This window comes from Hypomesus transpacificus, chromosome 3, assembly GCF_021917145.1.
Source record: "Hypomesus transpacificus isolate Combined female chromosome 3, fHypTra1, whole genome shotgun sequence".
NCBI classification, from domain to species: Eukaryota; Metazoa; Chordata; class Actinopteri; order Osmeriformes; family Osmeridae; genus Hypomesus; species Hypomesus transpacificus.
In genome coordinates this window covers 4,949,772-4,964,060 of record NC_061062.1, presented here as the reverse complement: position 1 = coordinate 4,964,060, position 14,289 = coordinate 4,949,772, and the positions used below count along the sequence as shown (strand labels likewise).

Sequence of the window (14,289 nt, the reverse complement as noted above, 5' to 3'; positions counted from 1 at the left end):
TCCTCTTAAGGGAAGTGGAAGTGATGTCCTTACCTGTCGTCCACCTGGCCCTGCTCCAACATCCTCTGACCGTCGCTAATGATGGAGTGGAGGATCTGCTGACGACTAAACATCTCAGCCTGGAACAGCTGTGGAGACGACACAAGCCAAGGATGGTCACGTGACTGACCGGACACTGCTGAGAGGAGCAGACCTAGGGATTCCAGTGTACCTGTTGTACATGTTAGAAATGGTGGATAGACTTGACACTTGAAACCCAGGGTCTACGTTGTAGACCTACAATGGGCTCCTCTTTAGAGCCTTTGTGTGCAGAATAGAATTTTGGGCGTTATGTTTCCTGGAAATAAGGTTAGTAGGTTTGCAGGGAGAAAGGGAGAGAGAGAGAGACATAGAAAGAGAGACAGAGATGAAGTGCAGGACACCTAAACTTGTACCTCGTGAGCCCTCTGCTGCTCAATCAGGTTCTGGTAGTTTCCGGAGATCTCCACGGCCATCTTCTCCTCGGTCTGGACCAGGAACTCCATCCACGTCTCGCACTTCTCCAGGAAGGTCTGCTGCTGGAGCAGGAACGACTGCAGCTTGCTGTGAGGAGAGGAGGGAGAACCAGGGCTCGTTGGTTAAGTCATTTAGTTCTTTCTTTATATGTACATCTGTGACATGAACTTGTATTTTGGTCCTCAATTTTTTTCAAATTAATTACGAAAGTGCAGAAAGCTTTCAATGATGTTTCATTGAAATGTGAAAAGAGTTGAATATGCACATTAAGTATTTGACAGCATTTACAAAAAGTAATTCTGATCATCTCATGCCATGTAATGACTGAACAAGCCCTTCTCCTTCTTTCCTCACCTGAATCTCTCGGTGGTTTGGGCAGAGGTGGCCGCCCAGGTTCTATTGAGGTTTTGCATGCGTTTGATCTCAGAGTCGTTGAGGGGCAGGCGGTAGCCCAGCTCGTTCAGCCTCTCCAGGTCTGGAGTCATGCTGCTGAACCTCAGCATCTGCCTCTGCAGGACAGAGACACACCGGTAACACACAGATAAACTATAACAAACATAGATACAGTAAAACAGAGATACACACCTATAGAAACAGAGATAAATGCAGATTACAAACTGTATGTAAACACATTTAAAACAGAGGATGATAAAACGCCATTCTAGCTAGCTGTCATCAGTGCAAGGACAGCCATGGCAGGACTGTCATGAGAACTCTAACCAAAGTTCCACACAGAGAGTACACCACACACAAACAGATACAATTTCACCATTAACATTAGCAGAGGTGCATTAGCGTCCGCAGTAAATGCGATCAAGCAGAGCATAAAACACTTTCAATAATATATAAACATTGGCATTCAGGAAGAGAACGGCCTGGTGCGGGTGACCACAGGTCACCTTGAGCTCCTCCATGCGGTCCTGGATGATGGACAGGTCCGAGGAGCCGTTGGGATCCTGGCTCTTCAGAGCCTCCTCGGCCTCCACTAACCAGCGACCCAGGGAGTCCAGCTGCCCACTGAAGGTCTCATAGTCCTGCACACCAGTCTGGGGCAGGAGGGGAGATGGGGGGGAAGAGGAGACAGGTAGTGTAGACAGGGGGGGGGGGTTAGGGAGAGAACACGGAGGAGGGAGACAGGAGAGTAGGGGGAGTTAGGTGAAGCGTCACACAGGATCGAAACATTTCAGCTCCTATCTAGAAACATTCGAATGTCCCAGTGATGACGTGACATCACCCCGTGACAGGATCCAGAGACAACCCAAGAGCTCTCTAATGGGCTCTGCTGGTGGGGATACCTGCAGCGAGGTGAGCTGTCTGCCCAGGGCCTGCTCCACGGTGGCCAGGCGGTGGCTGAGGGCCAGGTGGTCTGACTGGACAGCCGAGGCAGTGGAGGTGTCCACCTGGCGTCGGAGCTGCTCTGCCAGCTCGTGGAGAACCTCCAGCGAGCCCAGCACTGGAGTCTGGGACTTCAGCAGATCCTGGGAGACACACAAGCACAGGACGCTGGGTGACCTGTGTCACAGCTACATGACCTGTGTCACAGACCACATGAACACATAAACCTCACTGCTCAGACAACTGGGGCCAAAGGTACCTCTAATGACAAACGACATGGCCTATTAAGGCTAGCTACAGATTAACTCGCCAAAAGAACAAGGAGAAAAACCATGACAGGCAGACAGAAGATGACCTCCCAGTACTCACGCTGCACTCCCGGATCCAGCCGGACACCTCGTCGTCCGCCAGGTCCGTGCTGCAGGCACTCTTCAGCAGCTGGTGGGCGCTCTCCTCCTGCTGCAGGACGCTAGTGCAGCTCTGCTGGTGCAGCTGCTTGTAGTGCTGCCACAGCTGCAGCAGGGCCTTGCTGCTCCTCAGGCGCTCCGCTATCTCCTCCAGCAGGCCCGTCCACCTGGGCGGGGCACACCAGGCATTATAAAACACTAGGGATTATAACGCAGCACACCAGGGATAATAACACACCAGGGATTATAACGCAGCACAGCAGGCATTATAACACACCAGGGATAATAATACACCAGGGATTATAACGCAGCACAGCAGGCATTATAACACACCAGGGATAATAACGCAGCACAGCAGGCATTATAACACACCAGGGATAATAACGCAGCACAGCAGGCATTATAACACACCAGGGATTATAACACAGCACAGCAGGGATTAAACACAGCACACCAGGGATTACAACACAGCAAATAATACATAGTACATGTTAGACTATCAAATCAGCCAACACTAACCAATATCAGCAAGAAGCTGTTGGACATTCCTTGGACAGTTTTTGATACACTCTAAAACCTTACTATCCAATCATATGACATTTTGAAGATATTACAAGTATAGCATACTGCATACAAACACACATTTAACCACACACATGCCATTGTCATCATCTGTTGACTTTGGAGTCGATACCGACCTTGCGTTGACGTCCTTAAGGGAGTTGTTTAAGGAGTCAGACACGGAGGGGTGGCACTCCTTCAGCAGCTGGTGAGTCACAGCTCCAAACCTCCTCAGACTGCTCTCCTGCTTCTCCAGGTTTTCCTGCAGGTTCTACACAAGTACATGCCACATGCAACACTGAGCCCGTCTGAAAGCCCACATCCACTTCCTGTGTTCAACATATCACAGAATTGCTCCTGACAAGGTTTCTTCATTTTCCTTGTATTTCTAGAAGTTTAGGTTAGTTTGGGTGTAGTTATATGTGAAGCCCTCTGTGACATTGCTTGCAAAAAGGGCGACACAAATGACACTTTGATTCGATTGAGCCTACTGGGCCACCATACCTGCAGACTGTCCACCTGCAGCTGCACAGCCTCCAGGGAGCCGGTGAGGAGGCGGAAGCGAGACACGGAGTACCTCCCCTCCATGAGGAAGCCGTTGATCTCCTCCGACGCTGCCTTGTACAGGGTCCACTGGTCCAGCACCGACCTCAGGCTGATCTTCAGCTGGCCCACCTGAGGAACCCACCTCGCCTCGTTAGACACACTCCACACTGAACCATCCAAATCTCCACCACAACCCTAGCTGCAGATCCACTAGGTTTATCCCACTACACAGCGATTCACATGCAACGGGAGGTGATTTGAATTGACTTCTTTTCACAAACCATATCTCTGCACATACATTTTTGTTTTGTTTTTAAAGGACATGTAGCATTTGGAAGAAGGGGGACGTACCAAGTGGTCCAAGTTGGCCCAGGTGTGATTGACACTCTGGAGCGTCTCCATGACGATGGCGCAGGCCTCGTCGGTCTTGTTCTGAACGAGGGCGCAGCCTTGCTCCTCCACCCTCTCCACCTCACTCTCCTTCTGTTTCACCATGTCCTCCATCTCCTGCAGCACGCACACACACACACAAAGGACACACACACACAAAGTACACACACACACAAAGGACACACACACACACAGACACATCGGCAAGGACACCGCATGCTCGCACACACGGCAAACATGGGAGACGATTCATCAGTCCAATGTGCAACATTTCACAAACAACCCAGATGCCAGTCGAGACAGATAGCCCCAGAGTGACAGGCTGTCCCTACCTGGCAGTCTTTGAGCGCGTTCTGAACGGAGGTCAGATCTTCTATCCTGGGTTTCCTCTTTAGCCTCTCCTCCTGTGTGTTCAGCCAAGTCTTCAGGCCCAGAATGTTGCTCTCGTACTCCAGCCAAGACTCCAGAAGGCTCTCTAGGTACTGGACCTGGGGAACACAGAAGGGATTTGATGTTTAAACACAGTCCCCAGATGTGGAATATCATATATCATACATATAACTGCTTCATGTGGTGTGTTTTTGTTTGTTTGTCTCTTTATGTGTCTTTTAAAAGTCCTATTTACCCCTGGGGATCAATAACGTACTGCTTTGCTCTGCTCTGCTCTACTCTACTCTCCTGCTTTGCTCTGCTCTACTCTCCTGCTCTACTCAACTCTCCTCTACTCTACTCTCCTGCTTTGCTCTGCTCTACTCTCCTGTAATACTCTCCTCTACTGTACTCTCCTCTACTCTACTCTCCTGCTTTGCTCTGCTCTACTCTCCTGCTCTCTCCTCTCCTCTCCTCTCCTCTACTCTCCTCTCCTCTCCTCTCCTCTCCTCTACTCTACTCTACTCTACTCTTCTCTACTCTCCGTGTGCTCTCACCCTCTCTGTGATGAGGGCCTGCAGGATCTGCCAACGACGGTTCATGGCTCCAAGACGCTCGGCAAAGTCTGTCTTGTCGCTGCGCTTGCTCTCCGCGTCGGGACCACTGATCTGAAGCACCGACTGGTTCACACAGTCCACCGTCATCTGCTTGCAGCTCAAATCCACTCTGAAGCCCTGGGGAAAGGGAGGAAGAGGAGAAGAGAAGAAGAGAGGAAAAGAGGGAGAGAAAGACAATGACATAAAAGGGAGAGGGAAAGAGACATAGAGAAAGTGGGAGAGAGTGACAGACAGTGAGAGAGAGAGAGAGAGAGAGAGAGAGAGAGAGAGAGAGAGAGAGAGAGAGAGTAATTGCATACAAAAGACTATGAAGTGGACGATCATAGGCGTGCGTTGTTGTAGGCACGGTACGTGTTGAGAGCAGTGATCCCTCCTCCCTACCTTGTATTTCTGTAAGTATTCCTGGATGACAGTGGAGCCCACAGCACTCTTCAAGTTCTCCTCGTCCTCCTCAATCACATTCTCCATCAGCGACATCCAGCTCACCAGCTCCGAGATCGCATGTCGAGACGCCAGCTTGTCCATCTGGAGCTGAGGAGGGCAAAAAAACAAAATCAACAGGCTTCATAACTAACTCAAATCCGGACATCATTTAACCGAAACCATCTCCATGGTTAGATCAGTCGTCCACTACCTGGATAAACAGAACAACATCAAACAATAGGGAAAGGATCAGAGGTGGAACTAGCAGATCATGAGCCATGGCGAGGCCGTGTCTCCTGACCAGCTACTGGCTGCAACCTGAGGCAGGAAAGGGCTCTAATCCTATTAACGGGGCCGGTTAAGCCTCGCTCTGTGCTGTGACATGTGGCATGTGTGTGGCAGACAGCAGGGGACTCACCTGGTGAAGTTTCTCCTGCACCACTGGGATGCGTGTGAGCAGCTCGGCCCAGTGCGTGTCAACGCGGGCCAGCTCTGCATGCAACACCGCCGTGTCCACCTTCTTTAGACGCAGGAGCCGGTTGCCCTCGGTGACCACGGAAGTCTTCAGAGACGAGTGGCCTTCAACCTCCTTGCAGAACTCCTGCGGGTTGAGGACGATTACACATCCCATTCGAATGTTTTGTGTCACAAATGTATTCGTAATGGGTTTAAATACTTGTCACATAAAAATTATTTCCTTCCGAGCCAAAATGATTTTCCCACAATTTACCCTAACCCTATTTTGTTTATTTTTACTTTACACCAACTTCCACCTCAGTCTCGACAGGACATTCACATTGCAAATTGCACTATTGTATCCTTCTCTTTGCACTATCTGTATTTTCTAGGTTAGATTGCAAATGATGACTACTTATAGTCTGTATTTTATTTTTTATTCTAAATCCCCTTATTTAGAATACAATTATATTAGCTAGACATTGCTCCTTTTCTATAGTTTGTCCACATATTTAAGTTTCAAGATTCCTTTGTTTAATGTATGCACCTTCCTGCCAAAGTAAATTCCTTGTCTGTGAAAACTTTCATGGCGAATAAAACCCCTCCTGATTCCGATCACTGTCCAGACAAGCTGGGCCCCGTTGTTGTATCAACACATGATCATTTTCTGGTGTCTTGTTGACCCACCAGGAAGGCAGCCAGGTGATCCCTGATGGTGTCCAGTTCCTGAGGAACCAACACTGCCTGGGTGTTCCAGAACTCCAGACGTTCCAGAGCAGACAGCAGCCACTGGCTCAGCTCCGCAGACTCCCTCTGGTACCTGAACATGCCAAGAGAAATCACACGTTAACCCAACACCAGATATCCCCCTCCAGGGATGACAGATCCCCCTTGAGGAGTTTGATTTGTGAGTGTTAGCTGCTGGCCTCAGGGCTGGGTCCTGACCTGGTCCAATGTTTGAGGATGGCGTCCAGTCGCTGCAGCTCCTTGTTGACCTTGGTGGTGTTGCTGAGCCAGTGTTCCCCCAGCACGGTCAGCTGGTTCTCCAGGCTGGGGCAGCAGACAGACAGCAGCAGCCTCTTTCCCTCCTCCAGCACTTGGTACAGCTTGTGCTGGTGGTCCGTCAGCCTGCCTTTCAGACCCTGCGTCGGGGTGGAGAGGTGGATCAAGAGACTGAGAGCAGGGCTGGTCGAGGAACATCATCTAGACCTGAGATGTCCAGGACACTATCCAGACTACCCTACTCTCTGTGTCTCTACTCTGTGTTTCTACTCACTGTGTCTCTACTCATTGTGTTTTCTACTCACTGTGCCTCTACTTGTATCTACTTGAGTGGAGCCAGTGCCACTGGTCACCCGGGGAACCAGCTGAGAGCAGTTTCCTGGTGTCCTACCTGGTATAGGGAGATCCTGTCAGCCAGCTTCTCCTCGGTCTCCTCCACCAGACCCACAGTGGGGGTGCTGCCCTCTACAGCCTCCAGCTGGCGGTACAAGCCCTGGTAATCCTGCAGCAAGCGGTTCCAAGTCTGGATGCACAACACCATCCAAGAGGATGAAAAACATAATTCAGTTACCTCTAAATCAGAAGTCTTCAACCCTGGTCCTCAGGGACCCGCTGTCCTGTACGTTTTAGAATTTTCTTAAAGCTGACCTTTTCGATCAGGTTTTTAATTGTTGATTTAACTGTGTCTTCTCTAATTGTTATTGTATATTATGTTTTTTGACTATAATCAGGGCCGGCCCAAGGCATAAGCGAACTAAGCGGCTGCTTAGGGCCCCCGTGGCCACCAGAGGACCCCAAGAGCACTTTAAATTACAGTTTATTGTGATTTATTTGTTAAACGACTCAGAGGGGCCCCCAAATCAATTCTGCTTAGGGCACCATAAAGGCTTGGGCCGACCCTGACTACAATGTTATATCAATTTTAATTACAACATGAGCCTTAATAGACCTATCCACATAACCAGACCTTAAATGACCTGTCCACATGAACCGGACCTTAAATGATCTGTCCACCACATGAACCAGACCTTAAATGACCTGTCCACATAAACAGGGACTAAATGATCTGTCCACCACATGAACCGGACCTTCAATGACCTGTCCACATGAACCAGACTCACCTCGAGGAGGTACTCCAGCCCCACTCCCCTGCGGTGGGCCTGCTTGAGGATACCCTGTGCTTGGGCCAGGGTCTCCTCCAGGGCCTGCCTCTCCCTGGGCACCACCAGGCTGCTGATCTTCCTGAAGAAGGTCTCCGTCAGGATCATGTGGGACTCCAGCCCCTGGAAGAACTCCTGGAGGATGTACATGCCTTCATGAGAAACACACTTCTTCCCCCTTCACATCAGTTTAGAATGGATAGCTTGGACCATGGAACCATGAGATTAACTGTTTAACAAACGCATTAATCTGTGTTGATCATGACATACAATGCATTCACACAGAATACCGACTTTATTCAGATTTAATATTCAAACTTACTCTTAAAATGTATTCCATGCAATGTTTTCCTCACCAATCTACACTACAGTATGTAGCAGTTGAAAACCCCCTACCTTGTGTTTGTCCAGGAGATTCTGAACGTCGTCCACAGAGCTGGCCACAATCCTCTGGTCCGCGGCTATCTTGTCCTGAGCAGTGTCCACCAGGTCAGCCAGGTCCTGGAGAGCCCGTTCGTACTGGACCTTCAGAGCCATGTTCTGGTTCAGCCCGCTCCGCCGCGAGCCCACCGTCATCACCAGCTCCTCGTAGGCGTCCTGGAGCACACACACGCACAGACGCACAGACGCACACACACGGACAAGCATACACAAACACAAAAATTAACATTCAGTCATTCTGGTCCATTATTATTCATAAGCATAATACAGTACATCCTTTTGTATGTTATATGCAGCTGCTGTAGCTACATCCATATGATACTGTACACAGCATTGTAGTATTGTCTGTGTGTGTTAGATTTAGTATTGAGGGTACCAGCAGCTTAAGCAGATCGTTGGTGGAGATCTGGTCTGCCTGCAGCTCTGCTCCTCTGGTTTTGAGCTCTGTTACTCGCTGTTCAAAGTCTCTCAAATTGTCCTCGGCTTCACCAATCACCTGCCAGGAAGAACCATACTAGTCAACATCCAAGACATTCGTTGCTCCTCTTTTAATAAACATAGTTTTAAATATTAAGATATAGTAAGATTTAACATTACAGATCGAATCTCGACTTCTGCCACAGACGTCTGCTTTGCTTGGTGAAAAGATCGGAAGATTCCAGAAACAATCTAACAGTTCAGGTGTACCCAGCTCCAGGAACTCTCACCTCTAGTTGTTGAGAGCCAGGTTTGTCCATGGCTCCAGCCAGCATCTGGATAATCTGGCACTTGGTCTCAGTGAGAGCAGAGAAGAGAAGATTCATCTCCGTCTGACAACAAAATGAGGCACCAAGGGATAAGTTCACACTGGGAGCCAGTTTATATAAAATGGCACCAGTTCACAAAGTACCATTCACAAACCGGTTAGCCGATGAATCAAACATATCGCTCAACTTGCTCTACTCATACACCAAAGGATATGCGGTGACCACCATGAACGACTGGTGTGAAGCGTTGAAATGTTCCTTGTGTGTAAGCCTCACCTGATAGGATGTGAGTTCCTGCATCCTGGCCCTCATGTGTTGACAGCGCCGGCACATAGCAGAGTCCAGAGCGGCCAGTCTGTCCGCCAGGCAGTCCAGGACGTCCTCCAGCAGGACCTGGTCCTCCACAGCCAGCCCCACCCCAGCACACCCGCCCAGGAGACCCCGGCTGAGGCACACATCCCCGGTTACCTCACCCACATCCTTCCCCAGCATCTGGAGAAAAACAGTAGACTAAGGTCTCAAACATGTACCTTGTCTGCCACTACAGAAGCAATGTTTAGTCAGTGTTAAGGTGAATACTGGACATCATTTTGCAGAGTTGAATTAAGACAGCATTGAATTCAAACAGTGTTCACTGTTCGTGAACACCATTATCAATTGCTCTTTCTCTTTGCGCTGAGAACATCTACGTGTGTGCTGGGGTCTTGGTCTGGAGTCAGGTGGCTGAGTGGTTAGGGAATCGGGCTAGTAAGTAGAAGCAGTAAGCAGAAGTAAGCAGAAGGTTGCCGGTTCGATTTTGGCCGTGCAAAATGATGTTGCCTACTTGCCTTGGGGGAATGTCCCTGTACTTACTTTAAGTCGCTTCGGATGAGAGTGTCTGCTAAATGACTAAATGTAAATGTAAGGTCATGTATTTTCTCTCTGTGTCCATCTGTTTGTGTTTCAACAATGAGTCCTCGTACCTCCTGGTTCAGCAGCTGGGTTTCTGCGTTCTCCGCCAGGAGCACAGAACCCGAGAAGAGCGTGTTCTCCACCTGGTCCAGCCAGGAGGACGTAGCAGACACAGCGGCATACAGCTGCTGCTCCATCTGCATCACCTGCTCCGCCTTAACCCCAGAACCAGCCTGGGGACAGCAGGAGGACAGAGTCCATACTCAGGTCAATATGTAGTCAAGTCAACATGTAGTCAAGTCAACATGTAGTCAAGTCAACATGCAGTCATGACAACAAGTAGTCAAGTCGACATGTAGTCAAGTTACTATGTAGTCAAGTCAACATGTAGTCAACTTAACATGCAGTCATGTCAATACGTTTTCGAGTCAACACAAAGTACCAACACAAACTGAGAGTTCGGTAACTGTACCAAGTAATATCGATTTTCTTTACAGTATACTGCATTTATTACAATATACACAGTATATTACATAGCAATTTACATCAACAGTCAGTTTCTTAACACAATTTGGAATGATCCCATCCCAAACTATTTTCCTCAAAGCCATTTTGGTTTATTCATAAACATACAGTTAATTTGTCAGTTCAGCTGTGGTCTCACCTGGGCAGAGCTATCCTCCATGGTCTGGCTGAAGACACCGTATAGAGCCTTGATGGAGGACTTGTCCTGGACTTGAGTGTCTCTCTTAAACACAGGTCCAGCTGACGTCACACGGGCTGGTCTGGAGTAAACCTGCAGCCCACCCAAAGGTCAGAGGTCAAAGATCCTCACAAAGACAAAGGAGAGTGAGGTATGAATGAGTGAGGTGTGGATGAGTGAGGTATGAATGAGTGAAGTGTGGATGAGTGAGGAGTGGATGAGTGAGGAGTGGATGAGTGAGGAGCGGATGAGTAAGGAGCGGATGAGTGAAGAGCGGACGAGTGAGGAGTGGACGAGTGAGGAGTGGATGAGTGAGGAGTGGATGAGTGAGGAGTGGATGAGTGAGGGGCGGATGAGTGAGGTGAGGATGAGTGAGGAGTGGATGAGTGAGGAGTGGATGAGTGAGGAGTGGATGAGTGAGGAGCGGATGAGTGAGGAGTGGATGAGTGAGGTGAGGATGAGCGGTGAGTACCGGCTGCTGGTGGTCCTGCTCCAGGGTTGTGATGAGGAGCTTCAGCTTGGTCCTCAGCTCCAGCCTCAAGCTCTCCCACCTCTGTCTCATCTGCTCCTGGGCAGCCTGACTCTCTCTCTGCTGCAGCACCTCTGGAGAAAAGGGCTCCGCCATGCTGGACACAGAACCACCACAGCAAACACAAACTAAGGGTCACATTCATAAAGCTTGTACCGGAAATGTGAAACTATGTCCAAGGATATTAGCACAGAGATACAACATTAAATAGCAGTAATAATACATTTATATCAGTAAAAATTGCAAATACAGCAATAATAAATGGCAAATATAAATATAAAGTGTTGGTGAGTATGAATTTATGTGAAAGTACCTGATACTGCTGGGTGAGGCCTGTTGGATCAGGATCTCCTCTCCTCTGCTGGCCACAGACTGCAGCAGCCTCTTTTGCTCCGCCAACTGCTCCTCCAGCTCCTGAAACAAATGCACCCCAGGAGTCAGTCCAAAGCAACAGGCTGGTACTTAGGTTCAGGTTGTAAGACTTCAGGCCTGTGGTATTTTGTCAGTTTTTGGTGTGGATAAGTGTCTAAACTAAATGAATCCCCCAAAAAGTTTTGAAGGTAAGGTACAGTGCTGTGCAAACATTTTAAGCACCCAATGATTTTTTATGGATATCGTCTTGAATATATATATTTTTGTCTTCAGTAATTTGTGCTGGAGTATAAAAGTGCAATTTTTAGATTTTCTTTAATATTTTCATTTCCTTATTTTTTAAAGCATTTTTATTTATTTTTTTGCTTGAGTTTTCCCAAAGCAACTGAGACTGATAAACCATTCTGTGTAATAGTCAGTGTCATAACATATAACATATAACATGTGTGCTCTGGAGCAGTACCCTGTGTCTCTGGAGGCTGTCCTGGTGCTGCTGAGAGCGGGTGGAGCGAGCCTGGGCCAGCCAGTCCTGCACACTGGAGCTCTGTGACAGGCTGGAGTCCGACTCACTGTCCTCCTGGTCCTGCATGGAGCCCTGGAGGGGAGGAGGAGGGTTTGACAGATAGGGTTCATCAGTGACAGGTTCAAGGATGGCTACTTCCTAGGTGTGCCCTTCGGATGTACTGTAGAAGGATGTGTGAGTGTGTGTTATGAGTGTGTGTCTCATCTGTATGAATATATTTCATACATAAATAATCCAAAGACTGTTTAGAACAGTGGTCTTTGACTCTGGTCCTCAGGGCCCACTGTCCTGCAAGCTATAGACACACACCTGATTCAAATGAATGGTCTTTTTCAGGCTTCTGCTGAGCTAGATAACAACCCATTAATTTGAACCAGGTGTGTTGGAACAGGAAAACATCTAAAACATAGAGTCAAAAAAGTATCTAAGGACCAGATTTGAGAACCACTGGTTTAAAATGTGTACTGTAAGGTTTGTCTTCTTGATTCATTTCTATATTTTCACCTTGTGTGGTTTGCAACTGAGATTTCATCTCTACCCATGAATCACCCTCAGTAATTAACTCAACTTCATCAGAAATTATAAGAACCCTATTCAACCCAAAGCACCACACACATTTAAAGATAGACACATAGAGCCCAAGGTTCCCGATTGGTTGCCGCTCTGATTTGACTAATCAAATCCCTTGGTTCAGCTAGTGTGAGAAGGGACACACAGACAGGACTGCATGAGGAGGCTCACAAAGGACATCACATGCTTCGTCAGCGAGTCCTTCACTTCTTCCCATGCTAGCGTGGCCTGCAGGACAGGGTCTGTAGCTGTTACACTGTACATTTACCAGACTACAATACCAATGTCATGTTTGGCTAGGACAAAATGAATGCATTTTTTAAGTGTTTTTTGTTTGTTTGAACTTTTACTCAAATACAAGTACACATCCTGTAGCTTGTTCCATTGCATTCAAGATTCAAGAGAGCCCTGAGTGTTTTACATAAATATATTTATGTCTGTAAAAGGGGTTCCTTTAAGTATTTTTTACTTTCTTTTTAGTACTGTAGCAGTGTAGATGTTGTTGTTGAAGTGTTACCTGGATGTTGATCTGTTTGTCCTGCAGCATCCTCTGCAGCTCCAGGAGGCTCCCCTTTAACGTGCGCAGCTTCCTGGCGAGCTGCTCAGCCTCCTGCCTGCCCCCCGTCCCCGCCCGGCCCTCCAGGAGCAGCCCCTCGCTGTGCATGGACAGCTCGGCCAGGGCCAGCACCTTCTGCTCAATCTCCATCAGCATGTTCTGCAGCAGCAGCAGGAGAGAGGCCAGCTCAAACATGGTGTCGTCCACCCACACCTCCTCCTCACCAGACCACCACGCCCCCTCCGCCAGGGCCCGGTCAGCGACCAAGGGGCCCAGGGTGTGTGCCAACCCCCTGGGCTGAAGCTCTTCCTGGGCCTGCTGTCATGGTCGAGAAGCCTCCCTCCTGGCCCCACCTTCAGCGCAACACATTATCCCTAATCCTTCATGTCCCATGTTCCGCATGCATGCCCCTGTCCAGATCAAAGGTGCAAATAACACCCCCTACACCAACACCCGCTCTGAGTTTGACACACGTTCTGCCAGATAAACCCCCAAGTCCTAGCATACAGGCTTCATAGCCAACGCTCCCAGGATTGTATCAGCACGAACGTTGTTCCTCCACCAGGTCAGATAAGAGCCATACGCTGTGATCTGTTCCGTCACCCCAGGTACGTCCCCCTTCCAGCGCTCCACCTCCAAACCTTGCCCTCAAGCCCCGCCCCTCCGGTCACATGGGGTTATTTCCTGTTTGGGTATTCCACCAGGCTGCTCCTCCACCCCCTCTTCCCCCACCAATCCCTGCAGCGGGATCTGCTAATCGCCTCAGGGACACTGCCACTGATGAGGCTGCCCACAGCAGGCAAGGGATGACATCTGCATAATCTGCTTAAGACCAGTGCTACAGCCGCTTAAGACCGGCAACCGTCAGAACGCACTCCTAACTCTGCTAATACGCTTGTTTACGGCCCACCGCCCACCCCAGCCCCCCTGCTCCACCACCCTTCTCCATCTCACTTTACCTCCACACACCCCCTCCAACTATCCATATCAGAGGGTGATGAAACATTGTGGATTAGATGGGAGCTAAATATTTACATTTCTAAGGCTAATAACTGAGGTATACTTGACGGCATATGTATAAACAACAAATAATCTACAAATTATTTCTTAGATATTGATAAGAAGCATACACTGATGGTCAAGTAAAGATATTAAATTATTACTTAACCAATAATACATTCAGAATAGTTTAATAAG

General features: G+C 48.7%; 1 protein-coding gene across 1 annotated transcript in view; it reads right to left on the bottom strand.

Annotated features, from left to right (window-relative positions):
* The window catches only part of syne1b (spectrin repeat containing, nuclear envelope 1b), a 94,689-nt gene that overhangs the window by 15,069 nt on the left and 65,331 nt on the right, over window positions 1–14,289 (bottom strand). Inside the window, exons 96-122 of the mRNA XM_047013860.1 lie at window positions 13,054–13,251; window positions 11,907–12,038; window positions 11,385–11,485; window positions 11,015–11,168; window positions 10,504–10,635; window positions 9,911–10,072; window positions 9,225–9,440; window positions 8,910–9,011; window positions 8,579–8,698; window positions 8,158–8,358; window positions 7,723–7,896; window positions 6,993–7,124; window positions 6,545–6,741; window positions 6,287–6,419; window positions 5,562–5,744; window positions 5,102–5,251; window positions 4,661–4,837; window positions 4,067–4,222; window positions 3,696–3,851; window positions 3,303–3,473; window positions 2,936–3,069; window positions 2,200–2,404; window positions 1,791–1,973; window positions 1,395–1,541; window positions 850–1,004; window positions 435–582; window positions 34–128 (exon numbers count right to left, since the gene is read on the bottom strand). Of these exons, the coding sequence (XP_046869816.1) occupies window positions 34–128; window positions 435–582; window positions 850–1,004; window positions 1,395–1,541; window positions 1,791–1,973; window positions 2,200–2,404; window positions 2,936–3,069; window positions 3,303–3,473; window positions 3,696–3,851; window positions 4,067–4,222; window positions 4,661–4,837; window positions 5,102–5,251; window positions 5,562–5,744; window positions 6,287–6,419; window positions 6,545–6,741; window positions 6,993–7,124; window positions 7,723–7,896; window positions 8,158–8,358; window positions 8,579–8,698; window positions 8,910–9,011; window positions 9,225–9,440; window positions 9,911–10,072; window positions 10,504–10,635; window positions 11,015–11,168; window positions 11,385–11,485; window positions 11,907–12,038; window positions 13,054–13,251 (4,214 nt within the window). The remainder of the gene's footprint in view (window positions 1–33; window positions 129–434; window positions 583–849; window positions 1,005–1,394; window positions 1,542–1,790; window positions 1,974–2,199; window positions 2,405–2,935; window positions 3,070–3,302; window positions 3,474–3,695; window positions 3,852–4,066; window positions 4,223–4,660; window positions 4,838–5,101; window positions 5,252–5,561; window positions 5,745–6,286; window positions 6,420–6,544; window positions 6,742–6,992; window positions 7,125–7,722; window positions 7,897–8,157; window positions 8,359–8,578; window positions 8,699–8,909; window positions 9,012–9,224; window positions 9,441–9,910; window positions 10,073–10,503; window positions 10,636–11,014; window positions 11,169–11,384; window positions 11,486–11,906; window positions 12,039–13,053; window positions 13,252–14,289) is intronic.